The following is a 22,985-nucleotide window of genomic DNA, read 5'->3' on the forward strand; positions in this document are numbered from 1 at the left end:
AAAAGGGGTTTTCTTGTTCACTAAATCCCATGGGCTGCAGGAATGTCATTACCCGGGGAGGGAGGACTCGCAGAATCCCAAGGGTGCTGGGTATTTATAGAGCAGATGTTTCTGCATGAGATGCTCATAAGGATACATTTTTCTGATGTGTTAGTTACAACATTAAAACTGCAAAGTTTGATGTCTGGATAACTTATTCATAGCATTAATTAGCTATTAATTTGATTCTGCGGAGTTTTCATGCTTATTTATGCGTGATATAAGTGGGAATTTTTTCTTGAGGCATTAATTTTCAGTAAATTTTTCTATAGCTGAAGATATAGCAAGTTATATCAGCGAGCCACGGCCTCACTGACGCACTTTTGTAGTATCTTTTTCAATTATAACCTTATAAATGTCTACCTTAATATTAATCCTAATACAGATCAAGAAATAAGAAAGCAGGGTACAAAATACTGTGATGCTGTTGATAACCAAAGGAGTAAAACAAAAGTGCTACGGGTGTGGTAGCACAAGTGGACAACAGAAAAATCTCTTATGAATGGACCATGGGGCAAGAAAGATGTGAAGGATTGGTTTTGGCAAAAATTGATTTATTTTTTTGAAGTCTGCAAGTGTTCCTTATGTATTTCAGCTCTCTCTTTCTAAGACTTAATGAGGGAATAAGTAATGTGATCCACAGCTCCAGATAAGACCCATTTTTAGTGCATTTCTGTCACCCTCAAGCTTAACAAGTACCGTTCCACTTTACTAGATGTGCTTGGAGGTGGAGCTGCTGTCGTTTATTGTTATAACTCCTGAAAGGTATCACAGAGAATTGGAATTTTAATTTCAGTTTCATAAAGACTTTACATTAAAATTCACGTTTGGGCTTTTGGTACGAGAGGATTAATACAACTGGAGATGGAAAAACAGCGTGTAGAATTTTCTCCTCCATATATCCTCTGGAACCATATTTTAATATCCACTTTACCTGCCTTGTACCAGCCACTGCCAGAGGTGAGGCTGTGTGTTAGGAATTGGGGGAAGGATTCATTTATCAGTGCATTTCATTTATGTTCTTAATTGAAATTTAATGTGCTGTTACAGCAACCGGCTCACAATTAAGTGTCTTCAGATTTTGAGAGGTCTCTGAGAAATTGTGGGGTTTTTCCTCATCATCCAATTAACACCCCTGCCTGCCTGGATGGTGGAGGGACATGGGAGGGGACCATGATTGATTTGTTAATTACTGGGAAATGAGAAGTCCCTCTCCTTAGTTAAAAAGAAACACGGGCTGCAGGGCCTTGATAGCAGAAGGTAATGATTGTGTCCTGAGCTTTTGAGAGCTTCCCTTATACAGCTTTATGGGATTCAAACACCCTGAAAGCTGAAAGGTTGGCTGTGGTGTTGTCAAAATTAGTGCATTTCAGCTTTGAGAAAACTTTCCTTAGAGGTTCTGCCAGCGAGCACTATTAAGAATCATTTTGTCACTTCATTCACCCCCACAACATTAAAAGAAACAAAAAAAAAAAAAAAAAAAAGAAACGTCAGCTTTGAGAAAACTTTCCTTAGAGGTTCTGCCAGCGAGCACTATTAAGAATCATTTTGTCACTTCATTCACCCCCACAACATTAAAAAAAAAAAAAAAAAAAAAAAAAGAGCAGTCAAGGAGACAGATTGGAGTCACCATGTACAACTGCTGACTTTGGAGGAGACGGGGGCTAAAGACAGTGAAGAACAGTTTCGTATACAGGTTGATTAAATAAACTATAGCTTATTGTACGCTTGCTTTTAATCTTTCTCATTTTTCAATTTTTGTGACCATGAATACTGCTGAGCAGGCTTGTGATTTTACATGTTTTCCTGAAGGTGGTGAAAGTATTTTTCAGATTAAAAGTTCTGGCTTTGAAATTAAATTTCTGGTTTGCGTATTGTTTGCTCTGAAAACTCCAGTCCAGTCTAAGGTAGATCACTGGACTGGAAAGTGTGTTTGTAGGCACCTCTGACTGTTCCCCTTCTCCTTCAGACTCAGGGAGCTGCAGATGGGCATTGCCCATATTTTACTGAGATTTAATAGGTTTGTCAGGCTACTTTGCCTCCAAATTGTTCATCCCAAGGTAATGAGTTCTCAATAATTGTTGAATAAACGGGCGCACCTTCAACTTTATGGTGCAGGTCAGAGGGCTAAATGTTCTTTTCAATCTCTCCTGTTAGGAACGTGAGCTCGGATGGCGCGGAAGCGCGGAGAAGACTCCGAGAGTGCGATGGGCTGGTGGATGCCCTCCTGCACGCCCTGCAGTCTGCTGTTGGCAAGAAGGACACAGACAATAAGGTGCTGTGGGCTGCGGTGTTGCACTGGGATCTGACCTCCCTTTGCTGGTATCAGAAGGGGGGATTATTCTTGCCTCAGAAAATACAGTAATCATCGTCCTCTCTTGCTGTCACAATATTCATGGTACTGCTGGTGGGGTGTCAGCACGATGCTGCCCTGTTCCCTCGGGTGGCTGGCGAGGGGAGCAGAGGCAGGTGGTTGTGATGGGTGGGGAGAGTAGCCCCTTAGTGTTGTCAGTGACGTTATTGCTGCTGTTCACCATTACTTAATTGACGTTTATAAGTGCAGTCTGCAAATCAGAATGGAGTCCCGTTGTACTGTGCTTTGCATTATACCAGCAAAGGTGTCAGTTCCCATTCTAAAGCCTTTATTCAGCACTAGCTCCGAAGACTGTAGTGCTTAGACATTAAGATAGGCCTTCAGTCCTGCAGCACTTTTATTGTGGCTTTTTTTTTAAGGTGTGGATTTTGATTTATCTATTTTTTATCATCATCTCATCCTGTAGCACTGAAAAACGTATTTATATGTATATTGTAAGTTTAACCTGTTTAAAAAAAGAAAGAGTATACTATTCCTTTATAAAATAAATATGGCTTGTAAACTATTGTTGTTTTATTGGAGTCCCACCGTGTGATGGACTGCAGAAGGGAATTATAAAGCCTTGTCACTTAATCAGATAATTTTGAAAGTGGATTTTGTAACCACCTGGTGGTTTCCATTGCAACCTACAGGGCATTGCTGCTGTCAGACCTGACGTGCTATGGATTAGCTATTACTGCAGGACAACGTGTGTTCTCATTGAAATCCTCAGAAGGCCTAGGGTTTGACCCAGTGAAAATTTAATAAAATGGGCCTCTTGGGGGTTGTAAAGGTTAGAAGAATGAGAAAGAGGCTTGTATTAAAATAAGATCCTTATACGATCGTTCTCTGCTGTGTGTTTGATCTTCTGGTGAATTGTATTCCTTATGTAAGATCAGGTGGTATTTTTGATTAGAGAATTTTCATTTTGAATGGGTACTATTTGTGAAGCGCTTCACTTTTAGGAGAATAAAATTGGTTTTATAACAAGAACGAATCTTAATTTTAAGGGGTCTTGACTAAATCTTTGTTGAAAGTGACATTCTTTTCCCAGGGCGGGTGGGCTTTTTCTCAATTTCCCCAAACTCCTCACAGTATAATATAATGATTTGCAAATAAGAGGGTGCAATACTTACAATAACATGTATTTCTCTGTAACAGTCTGTGGAGAACTGTGTGTGCATCATGCGGAACCTTTCCTACCATGTCCACAAAGAGGTCCCTGGGGCGGATAAGTACCAAGAGCAAGATGCCAGTCAGACCACGGGCACGGGAGGCTCTCAGAAGAAGAAGAAGGATGATGCTGGTTGTTTTGGTGGAAAAAAAGCTAAAGGTATGTGTTGCCGAGAGCTCAGACCTGGAAGTGGATGTGGGGGTAGATTTTTGCTGTGTAGGCCTGCTCTTGCAAGCGTGTTCATCAGGCCGGTTTAGAGCGATGCTCTTTGTGGAGGTACGTGCTGGTGCTGTCGTGGCATGTGCTCGTCTCCCTCGTCGCGTTACTAACAGACATTTGGGAATTTCTCCCACGATTGCTGTAGCTTTGGCTTGGAGCAGGAGTGGTGCATGCTGCCAGGTGACACCCCGCTGCTGGACACGGGTGGATGTGCTCTCTCCTCTGTGCTGCTGCCTTCCTGCCCCTGCCAGCTCTGGGCTCAGTCCCCGGGCTCGGCCCCCCAGCATGTGTGGGGCCCAGCATGGCTCCATCCCCCTGCACGGCCTTCCACGCCTCCGGGCTCTCACATTTGGAAACAAACTAAAAGCCCACTCTCTCACTCACAACCAAAGCGTACAACCTCCCAGTTCTGTCACTCTTTCAGTAATTTAAATTGCAAACATGATTTTGTAGTTTTTAATTGTCAGTCACTTTTAGACCTGTTCTCTCCTCTGGGGCACAAGTGTTGCAAATGAGTTTCATTACAAGAGAGGATTAATAGTCTCAGTAACCCCCCTTCTATCTTTCCTTTAGAAAGAGACACTCAAATTATATCTGTTTTCTTTGTTGGTTTAGAGAAATGACTATTCTAGACTGAATTCAGAGATAATTAACTCTGCTTTCTCTCTGGGCTCCATTCTCCTCATTCATGTGTACTCACATCCTGGCTGACTATTTATAGCTGGCTCCAAGGAAGACTTTGGTCCCAAAGAGCTGATACAGAATTGTTTGAACTTGACAGCCTGGGTCCTGCACAGTGCTCTTCCTTTGCTCTGACCTGTACGTGTTATTTAAATGTTGTGTGTTTCCATGTGTGTTAGGGAGGTCACCACAGTGTGAACTTGCTGTTGCAGACTAGTCTGTCATCAACTGGATTGAATCTGTATTTAAAAAAAAAAAATGAAAATCGGGACTCTCTTAATTACTGGGGGAAGATGGCAGAAAGACTTTTACCTGCCTGGCCAGCCTGCTCTCCCAGTGAGTGACTCAAACTGGTGTGTGGCAGCCTTTGGGAGCCCTGGGCACAAGCTTGAGAGCAGCCCAGTCAGTGGAAACCCTTTCAGACACAGAAATGATGAGTGTGTGTTGTGGGAGGAGGGGAGCAGGCTGATGGAGAGCTGTCACCGTCCTCTGAGAGCCCTCCCAGGCGGTGGCTGTCCTTTGTCAAGCCTGTGCCCGTGTCCCCTGGGGCCAACCAATCTGTCCCTTCTGTGTCTGTCCGCCCCGAGAGGGTCTGTTCATCAGCCAGAGCCTCTGATCACCCCTTTTTGAACAAATTGGTCTCAAAAATCATCTGACACCGAGGATGAACCTGTGGATTTCAGCGTCAGTGCAGGCACCCAGCAACAGCTTGGGTTTGGCTCTGTGTCTTCAGTAGGAAATGACAATTTCCAAAATACATTCTAACATATTTTTGCCCCCTTTTTGCAGTGCCCTTTTTGCAGTGTGCTGTTCTCTAGAGGGAAGTCAACTGGTACTAACGCTGGGCTGGCAGCTGTAGTGTGTAGATCAGAAGGATAGAGGAGGACAGGCAACTGTTGTGTTTAAAAGATAAAAATCAAAACCCATTAAAAATGTGCTTTTAAAATTGTAAAGAGAAGCTTCCTTTTCTCACTATTAAATTTATGTGAATACCTGTTCTAAACCTGCCTTAATTTTCTCTGTCTAGGACTTACAAAATAGATCAATTCTCTCCCCTCTTGTTCACTTGCTCTTGCAGTGTTTCCATGTTTATTTTGTTTTATTTCATGGTCATTGATCATAGCATTTCAAACACCTCGGAAAGGGGATAGTCATCCTTCTGTCCTCTCAATGCTGTAAGCACCTTTTCATTTGATGAAAAAAGGAAGAAAACAGAGAAAGATTGTTTCTTTCAGCAGGAACAAAAGGGAGAAAGTGGAATACCTTGTTTTGGTTTGTTTTTTTAAATTGATTACATTTCTGTAGTATTCTTTTAGTACTCAGATTTTGAACCTATTCTGTGAAATTCTGCCTCTTTGTGACTGTTCCTTTTGTATTTTCTTCCTTCCTGTAAATTTTTGTTTTTCTTTTGCTGCTTTTCTGGTAATTAGAGGAGTGGTTCAATCAAGGTGAGTCTCTGCAATACTTTCTTTTCATCATCGCCATAATATGCTTTGTTCAGCTTTTCCATGCCAGGCTGAGAGCTGAGATCAAGGTCTTGTTCCTTCACCTTCCCCTCTGCTCCCCCAGTGCATCCTCCCCTTCGTGGCAGCCGCACGGAAACCCTGGAGTTGAGTGAGCGCTTTTGGTTTGGTCTTCCCACCCTGGGAACAGAAAAGACAAGGTTTTATTAATTGCTGGTGTGAATGCAGTATGAGAATTGATTTGCAGCTGGCTTGATAGCTCCATGAGAGAGGGAACACCCAAGGACAAGTGGCCTCCCCAGCCCTGTGGTGTCAGAGTGGGGCTTTGCTGGCTGGTCAGGGCAGGGGTCCCTGGGCTGCTGCATCTGTATCGCTGGCACCTGGACTTGCTGGGCAAAGCTTCCCCAAGTAAATACCTCGGGGGGTGCACCCCAAAGTTCTCACCCCAACCCAGTAAGTGACATTGCAATTGGAACACACCGGGCTGAGGCCAAGGGGCTGTTATGAACATCTCTTTCCCTTCAACTTTTTTTGTTTTTAACCAGAAGGAAGGCGTTTGGGAATTAATCCTTCAGCAAAAATGCTCCAACTGAATAGCTGTTTTGATTATCCAGCAAAGCAAAAAGACATTTGCAGAAGATCAGCAGCAACATTAGTGGTTAATAATGCTGGGTTGCACCTCAGAGTCCCCACTGGGAGTCTGACAGAGTGAAAATGCCAAAGGTCATGTTTTGGTTGTTTCTTACATAAGGAAAATTAATTCAGTGGAAGAGGGAAAGAATGTTAATCCCACTGTTTCAGAGACTGTAAACTGCTTCTTGCAGCAGTGAGTGTGGTGTCGGGCTGTTTTCCCAAACCAGGGTGCTGTGCCAGGTCCCACAGCCAGACCTGCCAGAGGCGTGCGCGGGGCTGGCTCCTCTCCCCAAAGCTGGGAGCCGTGCTCCTGATCCAACAGCATCGGCTCTGCCCTGGCACCCCTCGGGCTGGAAAACCTGGAGAGCAAGGCAGGGAGATGCGTGGAAGGGCAGAAATTGAGATGTACAAAACCAGAGTCTGAAACTTGTTTTCTGCCATTGGTGTGGGCATTTCAGCATCCTCTGCCCCAGCGCTGGCAGCTCGAGTGCCAGAGGGTGCTCAGGGTGACAGAACCACAGAGTGAAGCAGGTTTCTCACAACACCAGTCAGGCCAGGGGATGGCTGAGATTTGTAGCTGGAAGTCTCTTGAACTTGCTAAATTTGGTCACCTTTTCAGAAAATCCAAACCAATACCAAAATACCAAAACAATACTTCTGGGTCCTGTGAGTTTGGTCACCTTTTTAGAAAATCCAAACCAATACCAAAACAATACTTCTGGGTCCTGTGAAAATCAAATGGGAAAAATGCCAGCTGGGCCACAGATTGAATCCTTTGCCTTCTAGATGGATTTCTTCTGGAGTTTTCTTACAGCGTGGTCACCTTCTCTCTGGAGCAAAGCCCTGGGAAATGTAGGTGCTTCAGGTATTTCTGAACCTGGCCCTTGCTCAATTTGATTAAGCAAGTAATTTGTGGAGTTGAAATCCCCTTGGCCAGATCTCCGTGTTCTGAATTGCTTCCTTTCATAAACAGCTGGCAGCTCCTGCTCTGGGCCACCAGGGGTTTGCTGCAAGTTCTCGGAGGGCTGAGAGACAAACTAGCAAAGGCTTCAGAGAAGATGGACAGTATTTGTGTTCTGGCCCAGAAATTAGGAGAGAGGAACCGGAGAGCAGAGAGCACGGGTGGAGTGTGCTGTCTCAATGAAAGATGGGGTAGGAAACAGGCACCAGCTTTGGCATTGCCAGCTTGAAAGATGCAGCAGCCAACACTGCTCTCCTGGACAACCTCCTCCTGAAAACGTTGTGCACAGACACGTACTGCGTACGGCTTGCCAGAGAGCGCACTAAAAGACAAGAACTCTTCCTGTGCCATCTGCAGGGCTGATAGAAATACCAAACCCCAACTTTTAAATTACAGAGAGGACATCTGAAATGAGTAGTTGTGGTGAATAAGGTCTGGCTCTCCAAGGAAATGTTCTGAGGTTTAAACTAGCTAATGCCAGAGACATGAAATTTGGGGTCATGTGGAAAAACAGTTTGTCCTACTTGTAGATAAGAGGGAGTCACATTTACTGCTCTGCCTTAAGTCTGTAATCTTGCCTAAACACTGACTTCCTTCAATGCTTTTTTTACCTCCCCCTGCCCTGCTTTTTCCTGTCAGTGCTCTAAGGATCAACAAGGGTTTGCAGCCAGTAACTGGGTTCAGCTGCCATTATGAGACGCAGTGTCCTTTGGTGACACACAGCATTTTTCCTTCCTGGTGTTTGGTTCCCCAAGCAACGGGTTCCTGGTGCTTTCATGGAGTGAAAACTTGATGGAGGGTGGCAAAGGGCAGCTAATTCCTGTCCCGTCCTTTGGGAATGATACCTTTCAAAGGACCGGCGTGGTACCCGGCTGCATGGCCTTTTGGCAGCTTGGATGGGCTTTTTCCTGCTCCGCATAATGAAGCAAATTACTTCAGATGAACAGAACTTTTAGGTGCATGTTGTGCTTTGTGCAGTGCTGAAAGTTGGCTGGTGTTCGGTGTTGGCATTTCCAAACAAAAGCGTGTGATAGTTCCAAAGAAAGGGAGGGGACAGAATGCTATTATGAGGGTTTTTTTTTTTTTCCAAATATTCATATTGGTATTTAAAAGCTCTGTTTCTTCTCCATGTAGTACTGCATATGCACGTTTGTCAAGAGGGAGGTAGAATGGCCTCTGACTGTGCTGTGCAGACCCTGTACAGCTCCCTGCTGGACCCGGGCAGGGCTCGGCCTTTCCCATTGTGTGACCTATTCCCACTCAAGACTCAGACTAATTTGCACATTTACATTTCCAAGGACCATTTTCCTGTTTGCTTTTAAGCATCAGGACCGATAGAGCCCTTCTGTAAAGCCCCCTCAGCAGCCCCTGCTCAGAAGCCACCTCCAGCAGCTCCAGTTGTGGGGTTCTGAACTCATCCCACCGCACCTGCCCCCCTGCCATTGAGGTACAGGGACTAAATAACTTGATTTCCTCCTCTCAAAATAATTTGGGAAAGCTAAATTGTACCCTGCTGTCCTCAGAAGCCAGGCAAATCCCTGTGCTTCCTTCCCAACCCCTCTCTGGGCTGTCGGTGCTCCCTGATGGTGAGGTGCTTGCTGATCCCCTGGGGGAGCCAAGGGGGTGAAAATCAACCCTTCCCTCCCCAGCTGTTCACATCACCTGGAATTCCCAACCTGCCTAAAACTAAAGGCCAGGTTTTGTTCTGCTTTCTGTGAAAGATTGTATTAATTTAAAGCTGAGGTAATGGTTTGAAACTGTCTCTTAGCAAAAGTATGGAATTATTTCCGTTAGTTTCTAATAAATAGTCAAAATGGCACTTTATTGATTGAAGTGCAGTTCAAGGTGAAGTTGTTTGCTGCTGCCTGTACAATATATGAAATCTAGGTCTTCCTGCCTGATAGTCACAATGAGAACGTTGGTTTTTGCTCTGCTGCTCGCTTTCCGCTTCAGCGTAAGCTTCAGGTCAAAATTCCTCTGTGAAAATAACAAGTAAATACTGGGCTTCGAGGGAGGGTATGTTGGTTTTTGCTCTGCTGCTCGCTTTCTGCTTCAGTGTAAGCTTCAGGTCAAAATTCCTCTGTGAAAATAACAAGTAAATACTGGGCTTCGAGGGAGGGGCATAGCTTTGCCAAGAAGGGAAATGGCACAATTTTCCAAGATTTTAAGCACTCTTAAGACCCACTGAAATGCTAATACTTAGTATGTTTACGGATCAACCTGAAAGTAGCAGGGATTTGTGTCCCCGAGTTGCTCGCGCTAAACCCGCAGCGATGCTGCTGGATTGCGAGTCAGAGACGTACAAACATGGGTGCTGGTCTGCCATTTATATTCTGAGTCTGTCTCTTCTCTCATCTTGTAGATGCACATGACACTAACTCACCTGTCAGTATGCTGACAGCCTTTTCCATCTGTTGTCTTATTTTTTTGCACAGGAAAGAAGAATGGAGACTTGGACAGGAATTTTGATACACTCGATTTGCCTAAGCGGTCTGAAGCAGCAAAAGGTAATGCTAATATCTGTGCTTTTGGAAATAGTGGCCTGGGAGGTGGAGGCTCTGAAAAGGACCGGAGACATGAGCGCATCGGGCTGATCTCTCTGTTGTCTTCAGTTAATTGAAACAATAGATGTGTCAGTGCTTGTTGTTGTCTAGTATTCAATACTGGATATAACCAGCTCTTACACAGAGCTGCTGAATTGCAGAAGCCCATCTGCTTTGGCATTAGGGGACTGAGGCGAGTACATGATCTCTTCCTTTACAACTCCATTTGTGTATCTCCCACACGAGAGGCCAATGTGAGGAGCTGGGAAATGTATTCGGTGAGTGCATTTGTCACTGAGCTGCTCCCTTCCCTGGCATCTCTGTAGCTCCTCAGTTTTCCGACAAGTTGGGGAGTGACGGCAGGGAATGAGTTCGTTTTTCTGTCTTTGCTGATATCCAGCCTTCTCCTGAGTACAGCATCCTCCTGGGCTGTCAGGAGTGGAACTTGTAGTTTTCAAAATCGGGAGGTTCACAGGAAAATTTTTCTGCATTGCACTTCTGGATATCAGCTGTGGCAGAGGTGAACTCTTTCACAAACTATCTGCATTCTTCTCCTGCGTGCGTGGGACTCTTTTTAATTGGAGATTGGGAGATGATTTGGGATCTCGTCAGGCCTCTTACAGCATTGGGTGGTGTTTTGAGACTTGCACAGGTTTTCATCTGAAGTGTGTGCAATGTCACTGCAAAGATCCAGCCATTGTCATGGCAACTGCTGCGGTGCCACCCCATCAGCCCGGCAGGAAAGGCTCTCCCACTGCACCCTAATGAGCTGTGAATACCCAGAACACCTGAGTATTCCTCAGAAGGGACATGTTAAACTCTCGTGCAGCACTTGTATCATTTCAGAGAGTGTAAAGAGACAGCGAGGCTCAGTGGAGAGGTCCTGGGATGGGGATACCTCAATTAGGCTCCTTTAGTCACCGTGATCAAATAATGATCTGTGCTTTCCCCGTGTTAACTGCGGGCAGCAGCAGAAGCTGTACCCAACACCCTTGGAGATGTCCTGCTGGGCAGTTGTGGTGTCGTGGTGGTACAGGTGAGGTGCTGCGCTCACTGCAAATCATGGGCAGTGAAGCTCTCACTGATGATGTGCAAACTAATCCTAATAAATGGGTCTAATCTATTTGCAGATACCCGTTACAATGGAAGGTTTCTGGGCTATTGTGTCAGTGTGATGTCACTGGGTGTGTTATTGCACAGGGCAGAGATGCACCTCCTGGGAGGTGCGATGCCATCCCGTTCGGAGAGCTGCAGGGAATGGCTCCTCCCCAACCCTCCCGTCAGTGTCCCGGCTTCTGGGCTGGACATGGTTATGTTGCAGAGCCAGGAGATGTCTTCAGGAGGCAGAAAAAGAAAGGGATGCAAAATATAGTGAGGGCTTCAGCACTTTAACTCCTCTCTAGATGTGATTGGAACGTAGGTGCCACTAAAAGGAAAAGATGGAAATCCAGGACTTCTGCAAAGAAATTGATCTTGCTTAACTTCCTTTAAAATAAGGTAAAAATCTTTCCTGTGGCTGCGTTAATGGTAGAAGAGTTGTGGCATGTCTGATGGGAGACAGCTCGTTACCCTATTCAAATGCTAGAAATCACACACTCTTCTAAGAGATTCTGTTTGATAATTTTGAGATACCTTCATTTAATCTAAGCAGAATAGATTCTAGTCTGACTACATATTTCATCCTAGATTAGGTCAGGAGATTAATCCCACAGCATTTTGAAAGAAGCGTTTTGACATGGAAAAAGGCATGAGAAACTATTCATTGGTGTGCTAAGAGTGTACTAAATTCAGTGATGCGTTTTTCTCACTTTTTTACTAGTAGTTTCCTGCTAAGCATCTAGATTATCTGAGAGTTCCTGGATATTAAAGGTTCTAACAAGTTCTCTAGGACTTTGAATTGTTCAGTAAGATAAGAAAAATAAAATTGCAGTTTTAAAAACCTTAAAAGCTCAGGTCAGATCTATGCCGTAGAGTATAATTGGCTCTGATGAGATCAGCTCTCATCTGAAGCAGAACCTCGTTACCAAGATTGAAAAATCATGCGAGTTTTAATGATCAAAAGCACTCAGTTTGAGTGACACAGTGAAGTACTATTTCAAAAATCAACAATTATAGATTAATCTTTTTCATGTATTATTAACACCATATTAAAGTGAGTTTTCGGCTGGAATTCTTTGTGGGCAAATGGAACTGCAGTACTAGGGCTTGTGGTGGTTAACAAATCCTGGGATGTGGTGGGGTCAAGGTTCCTGTAATCGATAGTCGGCATCCACGGCGCTTCTCTGGTGGATCTAAAGGTGAGGTTTCAAGACCTCACATTATGATTTCCCACTAAAATATGTGGTTTTCTCAGCCTTTGTTCAAGACAGTTTAGGAACACATTCATATCCTGAACAGTCCCAAGGGTCTTGTGAGTTATTACCTAGTTTAAATCCTAGGTTTAGGGTTTTTTTTCTGGAATTTGTTTGTTCTGCAGAGGAATGAACGGGTGCAGGCGATTCTTTATTTCAAAGTGATGAACTAGAGTCTTCTTTTCTTCTGATTGCTCTGGGTTTTTTAATGGAAATCAGATTTTGCTGCAGCACAGCATTTGAGCAGCCCTGAAACCATTTCTAAGCCTTTAATAATTCTGTGTGCTAGGCATTCTGGCAGGGGAGAGCTTCCAGTTCAGGGTTGTTATCTGTGGTAAACTGGATAATGTCAGACGGGAGAACTTGCAGTGCTCTCAGAAGCTGTCTCATCCGATATTAAAAAATAAATATATATGCTCTGGCAGTGTCCAGAATAGTGCTGTCCTCACGAGGAAAGGCTGGAAGAGAAGCTTCTTGTTTCCTTGTTGAAAGGAGCGTATTTTTTTTTCTGACAGTCAAAGACAGGGAGGATAAATTTTGGGGGCAGTGATCAGAGGTTGCATAGAGCCATAGGAGAAGGGGACAGCACCGACAAGAAATTACGAATGCTGGTTTCTGAGCAGGAGCGGGCTCTGGGGGGAAGATGAGCATTAATCACATCTGTGTGGGGGAAAGCAGCCTCTCGGATGGCAGACCGGGCCATAAGGTTTTTCTGAAAAGAATCGGCGTTGAGATGTGTCAACCCTCTGAAGATGTTCTGAAGGTTCCAACATTTAATCCTCTTGATGTGAAGGTGTTGGATTGTCTGCCTCTGTTCAGTGGTGCTGGAACATGGGAGGAGAAAATCCAGAAGAGCAAACCAGCTTCTAACATGGAATCAGCAGATTATTCCTAATTAAATCCAGGCCTCTGTGCTGTTTGGTCTAAGCAAATCTCATGGTTTCTCGTTTCTGTGCACATACATCTCATGGCATAAAAGTAGGTGCTCTAAGGTGTTTTGGGTGTTGAAGTGCAGGTATGATTTCAGTTTCCCATTAGGGAGTTGAAAGTTCTCAGCCATAAGGAAATGTGCAGGTACATTCAGCCTGGTGGATGAGCTAACTCATCCCCTCCTTTAAATCAGTTATTAATGTGGTTATTAATTTATCTTTTCCATTTTGATTACTTAAGCTTGTTTCCATTTTCATGGGAACATAAGTTTAAGAGAGAGTAGAGCAGAAATACTGACCTGCTGCTAAAGCTGCCTGTAGTTAAACAAGTCTATTTTGTTGCAGCAGGGACCTCAGAAAAGCTGGATTTGTTTGGAAGCTCAGCTCTGTGTACACACTTTCCCTGGGCAGCAGCCTGGGTGTGTAGGGAATGAGGTTCTGGGTGAACTTGTCAGCAGGTGAATTTCTTTCTCCATTATCTGAAATCCTCAGTCACTTTCCACGTAGCCTGATGCTGATGATAGATTTTTCTATTCCAGAAGGTGAGTGTTTAAATTCACTTATAAATCTTTGTGTTACTGCTCCAGGAAATTAGACTTCCTGGCACTGTCAGAGTAATGACTTTAACTCAGTAGATTACAGAAATGCTGGCAATTTGTCTTCAGCTAAAGGCAACATGTAGTGAAGGCAGAAAGAAACTTCACTGAAGCTTTACTTTGACTTTGGGTTTGTAATTAAGATTAGCTGCTGTTCTCATTTCACTGCTGTTTTAATTTGCTTTTTTAAGTCTTTACAAGTTGACTCAAGCACTCACCTGCCCTTTCCAGCTCCCTTCAATCATTAATTTTGATTGTCGTATTGTGAGTAAATGCGTAGAACTGATTGATTAATGGTTCCATCCCCACCCCTCCTGTGCCTGTTGGTGGAAACTGAGGGACTCGGAAGGTCTCCACTGTGAGAGCAAGTAACGTGTTCTTGTATTAACATCTTTTAAGTATTTCATTCACGTTGTTGAGAATCCCTATCAGAATTATTAAGTGTCTCTTATTTCTGTTGCTTTACTAAGCAGAGTGTTCATTTTGGTCCCTTATGTTTTTCATAATTTACAAAGCAGTGAAAGGTTTCTCATCTGTCTTCCAGTGCTTTGAGTCAGAGAAAATGTATTGCCTTGAATAGGAGAATTCCCACGTGGAGCCTGCTCTTGCCAAAGTTTCTCTAGCCCATACCTCTAAATTCGCATTCTTTTTCCCAACATCTGTGAGGAATCCAGAGCAAGCACCTGTGGAATTTTCCTTTCTTGTATGAGTCAGGTATGGAGAGGCTACTCATTTAGCATGCATTTTAAATGGAGTGCAAAATTCTGTCACCAATAGTTAACTTGATAAAACTTCCTGGAAACAGAAAACATTCCAGTAGGAGTGTTGTTCTTTTTACAGAGTTTTTTTACGGCGTTTACAGACAGCACAAGTTTGCTGTAAACTCTGGGTGAGGTGAGCAGTGATGGGTGGTGGTGACTCATCTGCAGAGGAGAGAAGGTGTTTTTCTTTAACTTCTCAGCCCTAGTCCCAGCACGTACTCCAGAGGACCTGAAAGGAAACTTGCTGTAGGATTGTACCCGATTAGAAATGTTCTCCAGTTCTCGCTTGAGAAGTTTTATGTAGGCCAACAAGGCAGGAGAAGGAATGTGTGGGAGGGTCTGCCTTGCTTTTCAGGGACAGCTGACTTTGAAACCTGTTGAATAAACACTGCTTTGTTCTCACCGTGGCGGTTCTCGGTGGTTCTCGCTGCCTCTTGCCAGGGTCAGTCAGTTCTTCGTGGTGGATTTGTGTTGTACCCATCTGGAGCTGCTGGGTGTCAGTGCTAAAGCAGTGCTAGTAGTTGGGCATTCACAGTCTTGTCTTGTGATGAGCTCACCTGCTGCACAGATGTTGTATAAAACAAATCATTAGCACAATTCGTAGGGGTTGTTCCTTCCTTGTTGCCTTTGTGCAGGTGCTGAGCCTTGAACAGCTTGGCCTTTGAAGGGTGTCGTCCATGGAATGACCTCTGTTTCTTTCTACATAACTCAGTGGCATAAGATCTAAAACAAAATAACCCCTGCCTAGTTTTAACAGGTGTTGCATTAGTGGAGCAATTAAAAGCAGCAGATTTTCCCCAGAAAGCATGTTTTACCTGGTACCCCGTGCGAGGGATGTCACGCGATGCATTAACAGCAGCAACTAAACAGACTCTCCTGGGCCCGTCCCGGGGTGCTGCTGCAGCAGGGCCTTGGCAAACGTGTAAAGGGCACGGTTGTGCTGTTGTATTGTATTATATTGCCAGAATCTGGATTTTAATAAGACAAAGTGCTCTGTTGTGTAGGAGTCAGCAAACCTTTGCAGAGGGAGGTAAGTTACGTCACTGACCAGCACTGACTGTCCAAGTTTCCCTTATGCTCTGCTTGTTTTGTCACGTTACTACTCGTTTGTGGGCCAAACATGGTTTTCTCCAGATGCTATGTCCTTTTAGCTCTCTCTTGACGTACAGGTGACTTAAGTGGTGTTTGTAGGTCAGTAGTTCCCAGGTCTGGCAGTGTTTGTCAGCCCCTGGGTATGTTTGTTGTCCACAGCCGTACACTCACGTTGTCGTAGGGTCAGCATTGCCTTGAGGGGGAAGGGGTACCTCTGCCTTACCTGCAGTTTTACTGGCATCGTCGGTGGGTGGAATCATTTACATTCTTGTAGGCATTTAATATTGTATATTCATGGCAGTTATTTTTGCAGGAATATCCAAATATTGATAAGGATTCGCAGTTCAGCCTTGCTTTTCTCAAGTGTGTATGACCTTTCGTAGTTCTGCTGCCAATTCTTTTCACTTGTTAATATAATTACATCCTACAACATTCTTACTTCGGAGACGGGGAGGAAACAAATACTCCTCTGGGAGAAACACTAACGATAGGACTGAGCCCCTACGCCGTGTCTGTGCCCAGTGGTGCTGCTGGGACTCACGCAGCCTGGGGGGTTTAGATGTTCCACCAAATCATGCGAGAGGAATGTGTGACCGTTACGGGACCGGCTCTTGCTCTGGTGTTATCTGTCTGCTCGGGAATGTGCAGAATAGTTCTGGCTTTGCATTCTGGTAATCGCTGCCGTGTTTGTCAAGCCGTTGTGCTCTGGCATGTGAGAGAGCCTCGGCAGTGCTGAGCCCAGCTCCACAGCCCCTGCTTCCTCCCCTGGGACACCCAGGAGAGCTGCAGGTACTGATGAGATGGGCCGGGTTGCTGGTAGAGGTGAAACAGTGTTTGTGGGACAGCGAGGCACTTGGAGGTGTAGGGAGGGGAAGCACAACGCCTGTGTGACCAAACATCCCATAAGTGCCCGGTTAAGAGGGATTTCCTTCTCTGTCAGGAAGATTTGAGTTGGGAACGTGAAGAGTTCTGCTACATGGAGGATGTATAACCAACGTAAACTGGAAAAGAAGGTTCAACTGTGACAGTTCAATGGCACTAACGCCTCCCCACTCCTAATACAGACACCTCGGGGTGAGAATGGCTTTCTCCATTTTAGGTTGTGTAGCTTTGAAGTTTAAGCTGAGGAGCAGTGGGAGACAACTGCTGGGAGGGGAGCGATTGTAGTGATATGAAAACTTAATTCAGCTCTTACAGAGTTCAGAATACGAAGCTCTTCCTGAAGTCATAAGGTGGTTGGTTTTGTCCATCACTACTTGGCTCTGCTATAATTTGCTGTAGAGCTTCTCTTTTTCCCTTTGTCTCCTACCTTTGTTTCTACAGCCAGAGGTCACACACAGGACGAGTTAGGGAGACAGCTCACTCTCTGAATGGTTTCAGCCTCTCTCTTTTGAGTGAGAAAAATCTGACTCACCTCAAAGTACTTTGTTATCCTGGAAATAGTGAATGAGCATCCACAACTATTCCTCCTCTTTGGCCTTCTCTTGCAATCTTGAATGTTCAGTCTTCCTCAGTGCATGGGGGGGAGCCAGCAGTAGGAGACAAGGTTCTCCCTCTCCACCTTTAGTCCTTTCACCTGTGGCTCTCGTGGGACTATAAAATATCTCCAGTAGTCAGCTTCCAGCTCCTCCTTGCCTGAGGCTGACACCAAGAATATAGATCTATTGCAATAACTAGCAGTATCTTCAAAAGACAAGAATCCCAGGTGGTAAATTCCCTCTCCAGCTTGATGTGAATTTGTGGCCAAGTTATAAATGCACAGAAAATGAGACTTATGCATGTGGTTATAACATCTTAAACTAGAACTGCCCATATATACTTGCATAATAAAGTAGCCTATGAAAAACCGAACAGCAGGAACTCCACTCAGGCACATGGTAATTACAGCAGCAACGAAGGAGATGGAGTGATCTGAGGCTTCGGCAAAAGACATGTCGAGCTGGAAGTAAGAAAGTCTCATTTTCACATTCCAGCGTTGCTGCTGACTTGCTGCATGGCCCGAGGCGAGTTAATGGTGTTCGATGCTGGGGCTACAGTGAACGCCTTTGTGGGGTGTCTGCTGCCTCCACTGGAGTAATTGCTGGTATCTTCACCACTGCTGTGATAACCAGTGCAGACGGACTGTGCACGATACACTTGTGAAAACAGCAAAATTCTGCCAGAGTAATGTGTATCACAACTGTTGCTAGAACCACAGAGAGAAAAATTAAATGGAAACATGATTTCTGTTAAAGGTGGATGGTGGTGGCTTTCCCCAGTGGGACATGATATGGACGGACTGAGAAGTTTATGTTGTAGAGAGCATTTTGAAAATGTGTAGTACTGTGAATTGCTTTGTATTCTTGCTATGTATATAATACTTTCTCTTTTTATGGAGAAGTTCAACTGTTATTTATGATGCTCTGTATAGAAAGGTGTATACAGAAACCAATACATAACTCCAGACCTTGGCAAGTTTTACAGCCCAGCTACAGCATTTACTTTAGTTACAGCAATGTGTGCTCTCTGGCAATGCAGTACCTTAACCCTTCAACCCCTGATTGCATTTTCATGTCCTTTATACTTGGCCAACATTTCTGGTGATAAAATAGTTAATGCTGGAAAGTGATAGTTGTCGGTCATGGTTTTTTCTGTTCACAGCCTTCCCTTTGCTGTTTGCCCCAGTGAGGAATGCTCTTCTTTCCCCACCCTTGGGTTTGTGTATGTTTTTGCATGTCTCATGCAGCATTTCTATTCTGCCAGCAATTCTAATTGTTACTGTAATATAGAATGCCTGTTATTGCAGAGCATAGCTCATTATACAGGTACTGCTTAAGGACTGTTTATAAGATGAGAACGTGCCAAGAAATTCTGGCAGGAATAAAAGCAGGAGCTGGTGGGGTGGTGCTTATCCCACGTAACTGTAACTCGGTCCTGGGACTCAGTTGCTGCAGAGACAAACCCACTCCATCCATTCCTCCCTCCTTCCCTCCCTGTTGCATTAGATTGGGTTTCTGCTGTGCCCCTTACTCAGTTTCAGTTTAGAAACAATAATAAATGCTTAGAGACTTGTTCCCCTCTTTTAGCGTAAGTGTAAAACATGAGGTGATGCTTTGGAGCAGGGTGAGAATCAGGCAGTTGTTCTGGTGGCCCGGCCAGTGTTATCGTGAAGCCCAAGGAAGAGGAACTTGGCTTCTGTCAGAATTTAGAGATGAAATACCATGTCAAGATCGATTACAAGGACCTTGTTGCACAAAGTTACGGTTGTCTCTGGTGTCCATCAAAAGTTTTGTGGTGAAGTTCTGCTGACGAAGGTACTTGACAAGTTAAGAGAACAGCAGAAAGTTTCAGAACAGCTGAGGCAGGAAAATGGTGTAATGTTGATTGAAGGTACTTGACAAGAGAACAGCAGAAAGTTTCAGAACAGCTGAGGCAGGAAAATGGTGTAATGTTGATTTAAATCCCTTGCCAGATTTCCAGAAATAGCGTGTGCATAAGTAAAGGAAGTAGTTATAGCTCCGGGTGAGTGTTCCGAAGGCTGTGCCTTTAGGAGTAACAGGAATGTGGGTAGCTTCCTCGGAGCCTACGTGACTCAGATGCTTTCAAAACTCCACGCTAGACAGACATCTCTCCAATCTTACCTAAAGCATCTGTCTGGGATACCCTCCTGTCCTGTCTGGTATTCTTTTGCCCACAAAAATGCAGGCTAATGCCTCGTAATTAAGCACTGGAACAGGTTCCTCAGAGGGGTGTTGAAGGGTTCTCCATCATTGAAGGGTTTCAAGACCTGACTGGACAAAGCCATAAATAACCTGGTCTAAATTCAGCACTGAGCCAAGCGACCTCCCAGACTCTTTGAGCCTGGTTGTTCTGTGTCACTCCTGGTAACTGATTACAAAGTCAGCCAAAAAGATGCGGTCTGTAACAACGCACAATTGTTTTAGAGACAAAGTTTTTTCCAAAACAGCTTCATCCCTGACAGCTAGAGGGGTGACTCCAGTGGGAGGAATGAGAGAGCCCATTTGTCCCTGGAACCTGGGAAAGGAGAATATATTGAAAATGCATCTTAATTGCTGGATCTCAGGTTGATTATATTTATTTTTTTTAATTATTTTTTTCTTCTCCTAAGGTATGGCTTTTTTAAAAGACAGTATATCCTTTTTCTGGTGTCAGCACAGCAAACCATGGAGTCCTCACAACACTAGGTCAATCAGTCTTTGAGGGTGTGCTTGTAACAGCTAATGATGGGGGAGGGAAGGAGGAATAAAAATGGCACAGTTGTGTGATTCCAAGCTAATTGCAACTGGAGGAACCAGAGATCAGGTGAGGAGGCCTTCCTCCTAACGCAGCCAGGATGGGAGGTCTAGAGGGGTGACTCCAGTGGGAGGAATGAGAGAGCCCATTTGTCCCTGGAACCTGGGAAAGGAGAATATATTGAAAATGCATCTTAATTGCTGGATCTCAGGTTGATTATATTTATTTTTTTTAATTATTTTTTTCTTCTCCTAAGGTATGGCTTTTTTAAAAGACAGTATATCCTTTTTCTGGTGTCAGCACAGCAAACCATGGAGTCCTCACAACACTAGGTCAATCAGTCTTTGAGGGTGTGCTTGTAACAGCTAATGATGGGGGAGGGAAGGAGGAATAAAAATGGCACAGTTGTGTGATTCCAAGCTAATTGCAACTGGAGGAACCAGAGATCAGGTGAGGAGGCCTTCCTCCTAACGCAGCCAGGATGGGAGGTACGTGCAGGAAGGTGGCTAGTGTTTTTTCCACTTTTGCTAGAACAGTATTTATTAGAGTTAATGGAGAGCTTTAATCATGGAGTTAATCTGAAAATTAAAATAAACTGGAATGTCAAATTTAGAACTGTGCAATTGCAGAAGTCACTGATGCTCATTAGTCAGGCTGAAGCTGCAGTCATGTTTTGCAGAAAGGCAAATAAAGAGAATCAAAAAATTAAGACTTTTGTTTTCTCAGCGTTAATTGCTAGTGCGTTTACCTACACAGCTGCTGCAGCCCTATTATCTGACTCATTACTTTGTAAACCACTTTGAGATACCTAGGCTGTGAAAGCTGCTATATAAAGCTGTATTTATTTCTCTAACCCTGAGTGCTCTGCACAGGCTTAAAAGCTCCCCCCTCTCTGGCGTGACAGGGGAGTGATGTGACTTAATGTGCCATCTACCTCTAACTGCAGATGGAAGAAAAATGACCTTGAGCTGAGAGGCAGGGATTTTACATTGTAAAGCAGAAGCTTAAATTTACCTGTCAGCTGGGGGGTGGTGGTGGGAAATCTTACCTCTGTCTGGTTTATAAAGCAATGTCAATCCAGCTGCTCATTGCCCTGAACCACCAAGAGCTGGATTCCTGACCCAGGGGTTTCCAGGGGATGGGGGTGAGTGTTGGGCAGTAGGTGGTAGAAAGGAGAGCATTTTTATTTTGGCCTCTCAGGCCATTATTTTCAGCACTGAATGTTCAGTGTCTCGGTGACAGGGAAAACTGTAAATCTGTAATAGCATGAGATGTTATTTGTCTGGTTAGGAATAGAATGTGATTCAGGCTTCTCTGGAAGGAGAGTGTGTGAAGAACAACCTTCCACCTCATGCCCAGTTCAGTCATGTTCTGCACGCCTTGCGCTCTCCTTACCTGCTGAATAGATTGTTGGTTTTGTAGGAGACGTTTAGAGCAACTTCTTATTATGTTTCACCAGTAACCTCAGAAAAGTGTAAGTGCCTGACGCCGTGAGAGTCTGCTCAAGCAGCCAGGTCTGGGTGGCAAGAGAGAGACAGGGGGGAAGTGAGATGTGCGGTTACGTGGCGTTTCGGTGGCAGAGCTGGGGACTGAGATGAGGTTTCCTGATTCCTATATCAATGTCTTACCAGCTTGTGCTAACAAGCCGGGTAGCAAACCCACTCCATTTGGAAACGTCATCTTGTTGTCCCTCTCATACAAAGCCAGGAAGAATATTTAATCTCATGAGGTTTGTTTTGAGACTTCTAAAATCACAACCAGCAAATCTGTAATCATGATTGAGCATATAATTGCATCTTGTCCTGCTGAGAGCTTAAAAATGATGAGCAAGAAAAGCATCTCCAAAGACTCATTCAAAATGTGAGGGGACAAGGATAAAATCTAGAGAAAGGATCTGCCTTAACTGGAGTGTCCCCAGTGACCTTTAAGCACTTAGGAAATTGGAAGTCTGCATTCCTTGCAAATGCGGGTTTCCCACTCCCCTTTTGGGAATACTTTGTGCATTGAGTCATAAAACATGTTGGTGGTTGCTGTGGAGCACAAAGGGCAGCGCGGAGGTGTCTGAGCAGAGGTGGGAAGTGTCACGGGTGAGGGAGGCGATGGTCGCGTTGCAGCGTGTTTGGGATTTCTCAAGGAATGAGAAAGGGTGTTGAGTCCCATTTATTCAATTACAGGAGCGCTGCTTCCAGGAGAGGGCTTCCCTCAGGGCAGTGCTGGTGTCTAAAGCTTAGGGCTTGGTAAAGGCACGTGGGACTTGGAATTGGGCAGTTCTGCAAGGTTTTGCCTAAGAGTTAAATCCTAACGAGCAGCTCCTTTCCAAATCCTGCGTGTCTGCTTGCTGAAAGCAAGGCTGGGATTAAACCCAGTGAAATTAAACTGTTCCAGCAGTTTTCTGGGTGGCTGGATCCCGGCTTCTCCAAAGCACTGAGGATGTGGTGCCACTCACTGTGGTCTGGAAGCCGATGTCGAGACCCAGCTACAGACTGGGGTGGCCCATGAGAAGCTGTGAGGGCGTTGGTGACGCTGCTGGACGTACAGAACGGATAGAAATGGGTATAGGTTGTAACGTGATGGAAATTTCAATACTCTTGAGGAAGTATCTCACCTTATTTACACTTATACTGACCTTTTCAGAGTTTTCTATAGGCATGAACAACCTCCACAGTAAATGTCAGCTCCTGCTTAGAATCTCTTACATGGGTAGTTGTAAGCTCGATTTTTAATTGCAAAATATTACCATAAGAAAGCTGCATTGAAATTGAAAACTGTCCTGAACAAAGTGGCTATTGCGTTCGGGACCTTTTCACTATTTTAACAGCAATGAAGTGGTTTCAAAGAAGCTGTCGGAGTTGCTTTGGGGCAGTGTCTGCTGTGGCTGTGTTGTAAATGCCTCCTGTGATTCTCTGGGGGTCGGGGGGTGCGGGGGGTGCTGCGGGATGGGAGGGATGGGGCCGGGG

General features: G+C 44.6%; 1 protein-coding gene across 4 annotated transcripts in view; it reads left to right on the top strand.

Annotated features, from left to right (window-relative positions):
* ARVCF (armadillo repeat gene deleted in velocardiofacial syndrome) overlaps positions 1-22,985 on the top strand; it is a 249,277-nt gene that overhangs the window by 193,386 nt on the left and 32,906 nt on the right. For 3 of the 4 annotated variants that reach the window (XM_014943992.1, XM_014943993.1, XM_014943995.1), the window contains 4 exons: positions 2,197-2,314; positions 3,554-3,725; positions 5,897-5,914; positions 9,959-10,030. In XM_014943992.1, the coding sequence (XP_014799478.1) occupies positions 2,197-2,314; positions 3,554-3,725; positions 5,897-5,914; positions 9,959-10,030 (380 nt within the window). The remainder of the gene's footprint in view (positions 1-2,196; positions 2,315-3,553; positions 3,726-5,896; positions 5,915-9,958; positions 10,031-22,985) is intronic. The other variant, XM_014943994.1, reaches the window with a different exon arrangement.

Source organism: Calidris pugnax, unplaced genomic scaffold (assembly GCF_001431845.1).
Source record: "Calidris pugnax isolate Ruff unplaced genomic scaffold, ASM143184v1 scaffold138, whole genome shotgun sequence".
Lineage (NCBI taxonomy): Eukaryota > Metazoa > Chordata > Aves > Charadriiformes > Scolopacidae > Calidris > Calidris pugnax.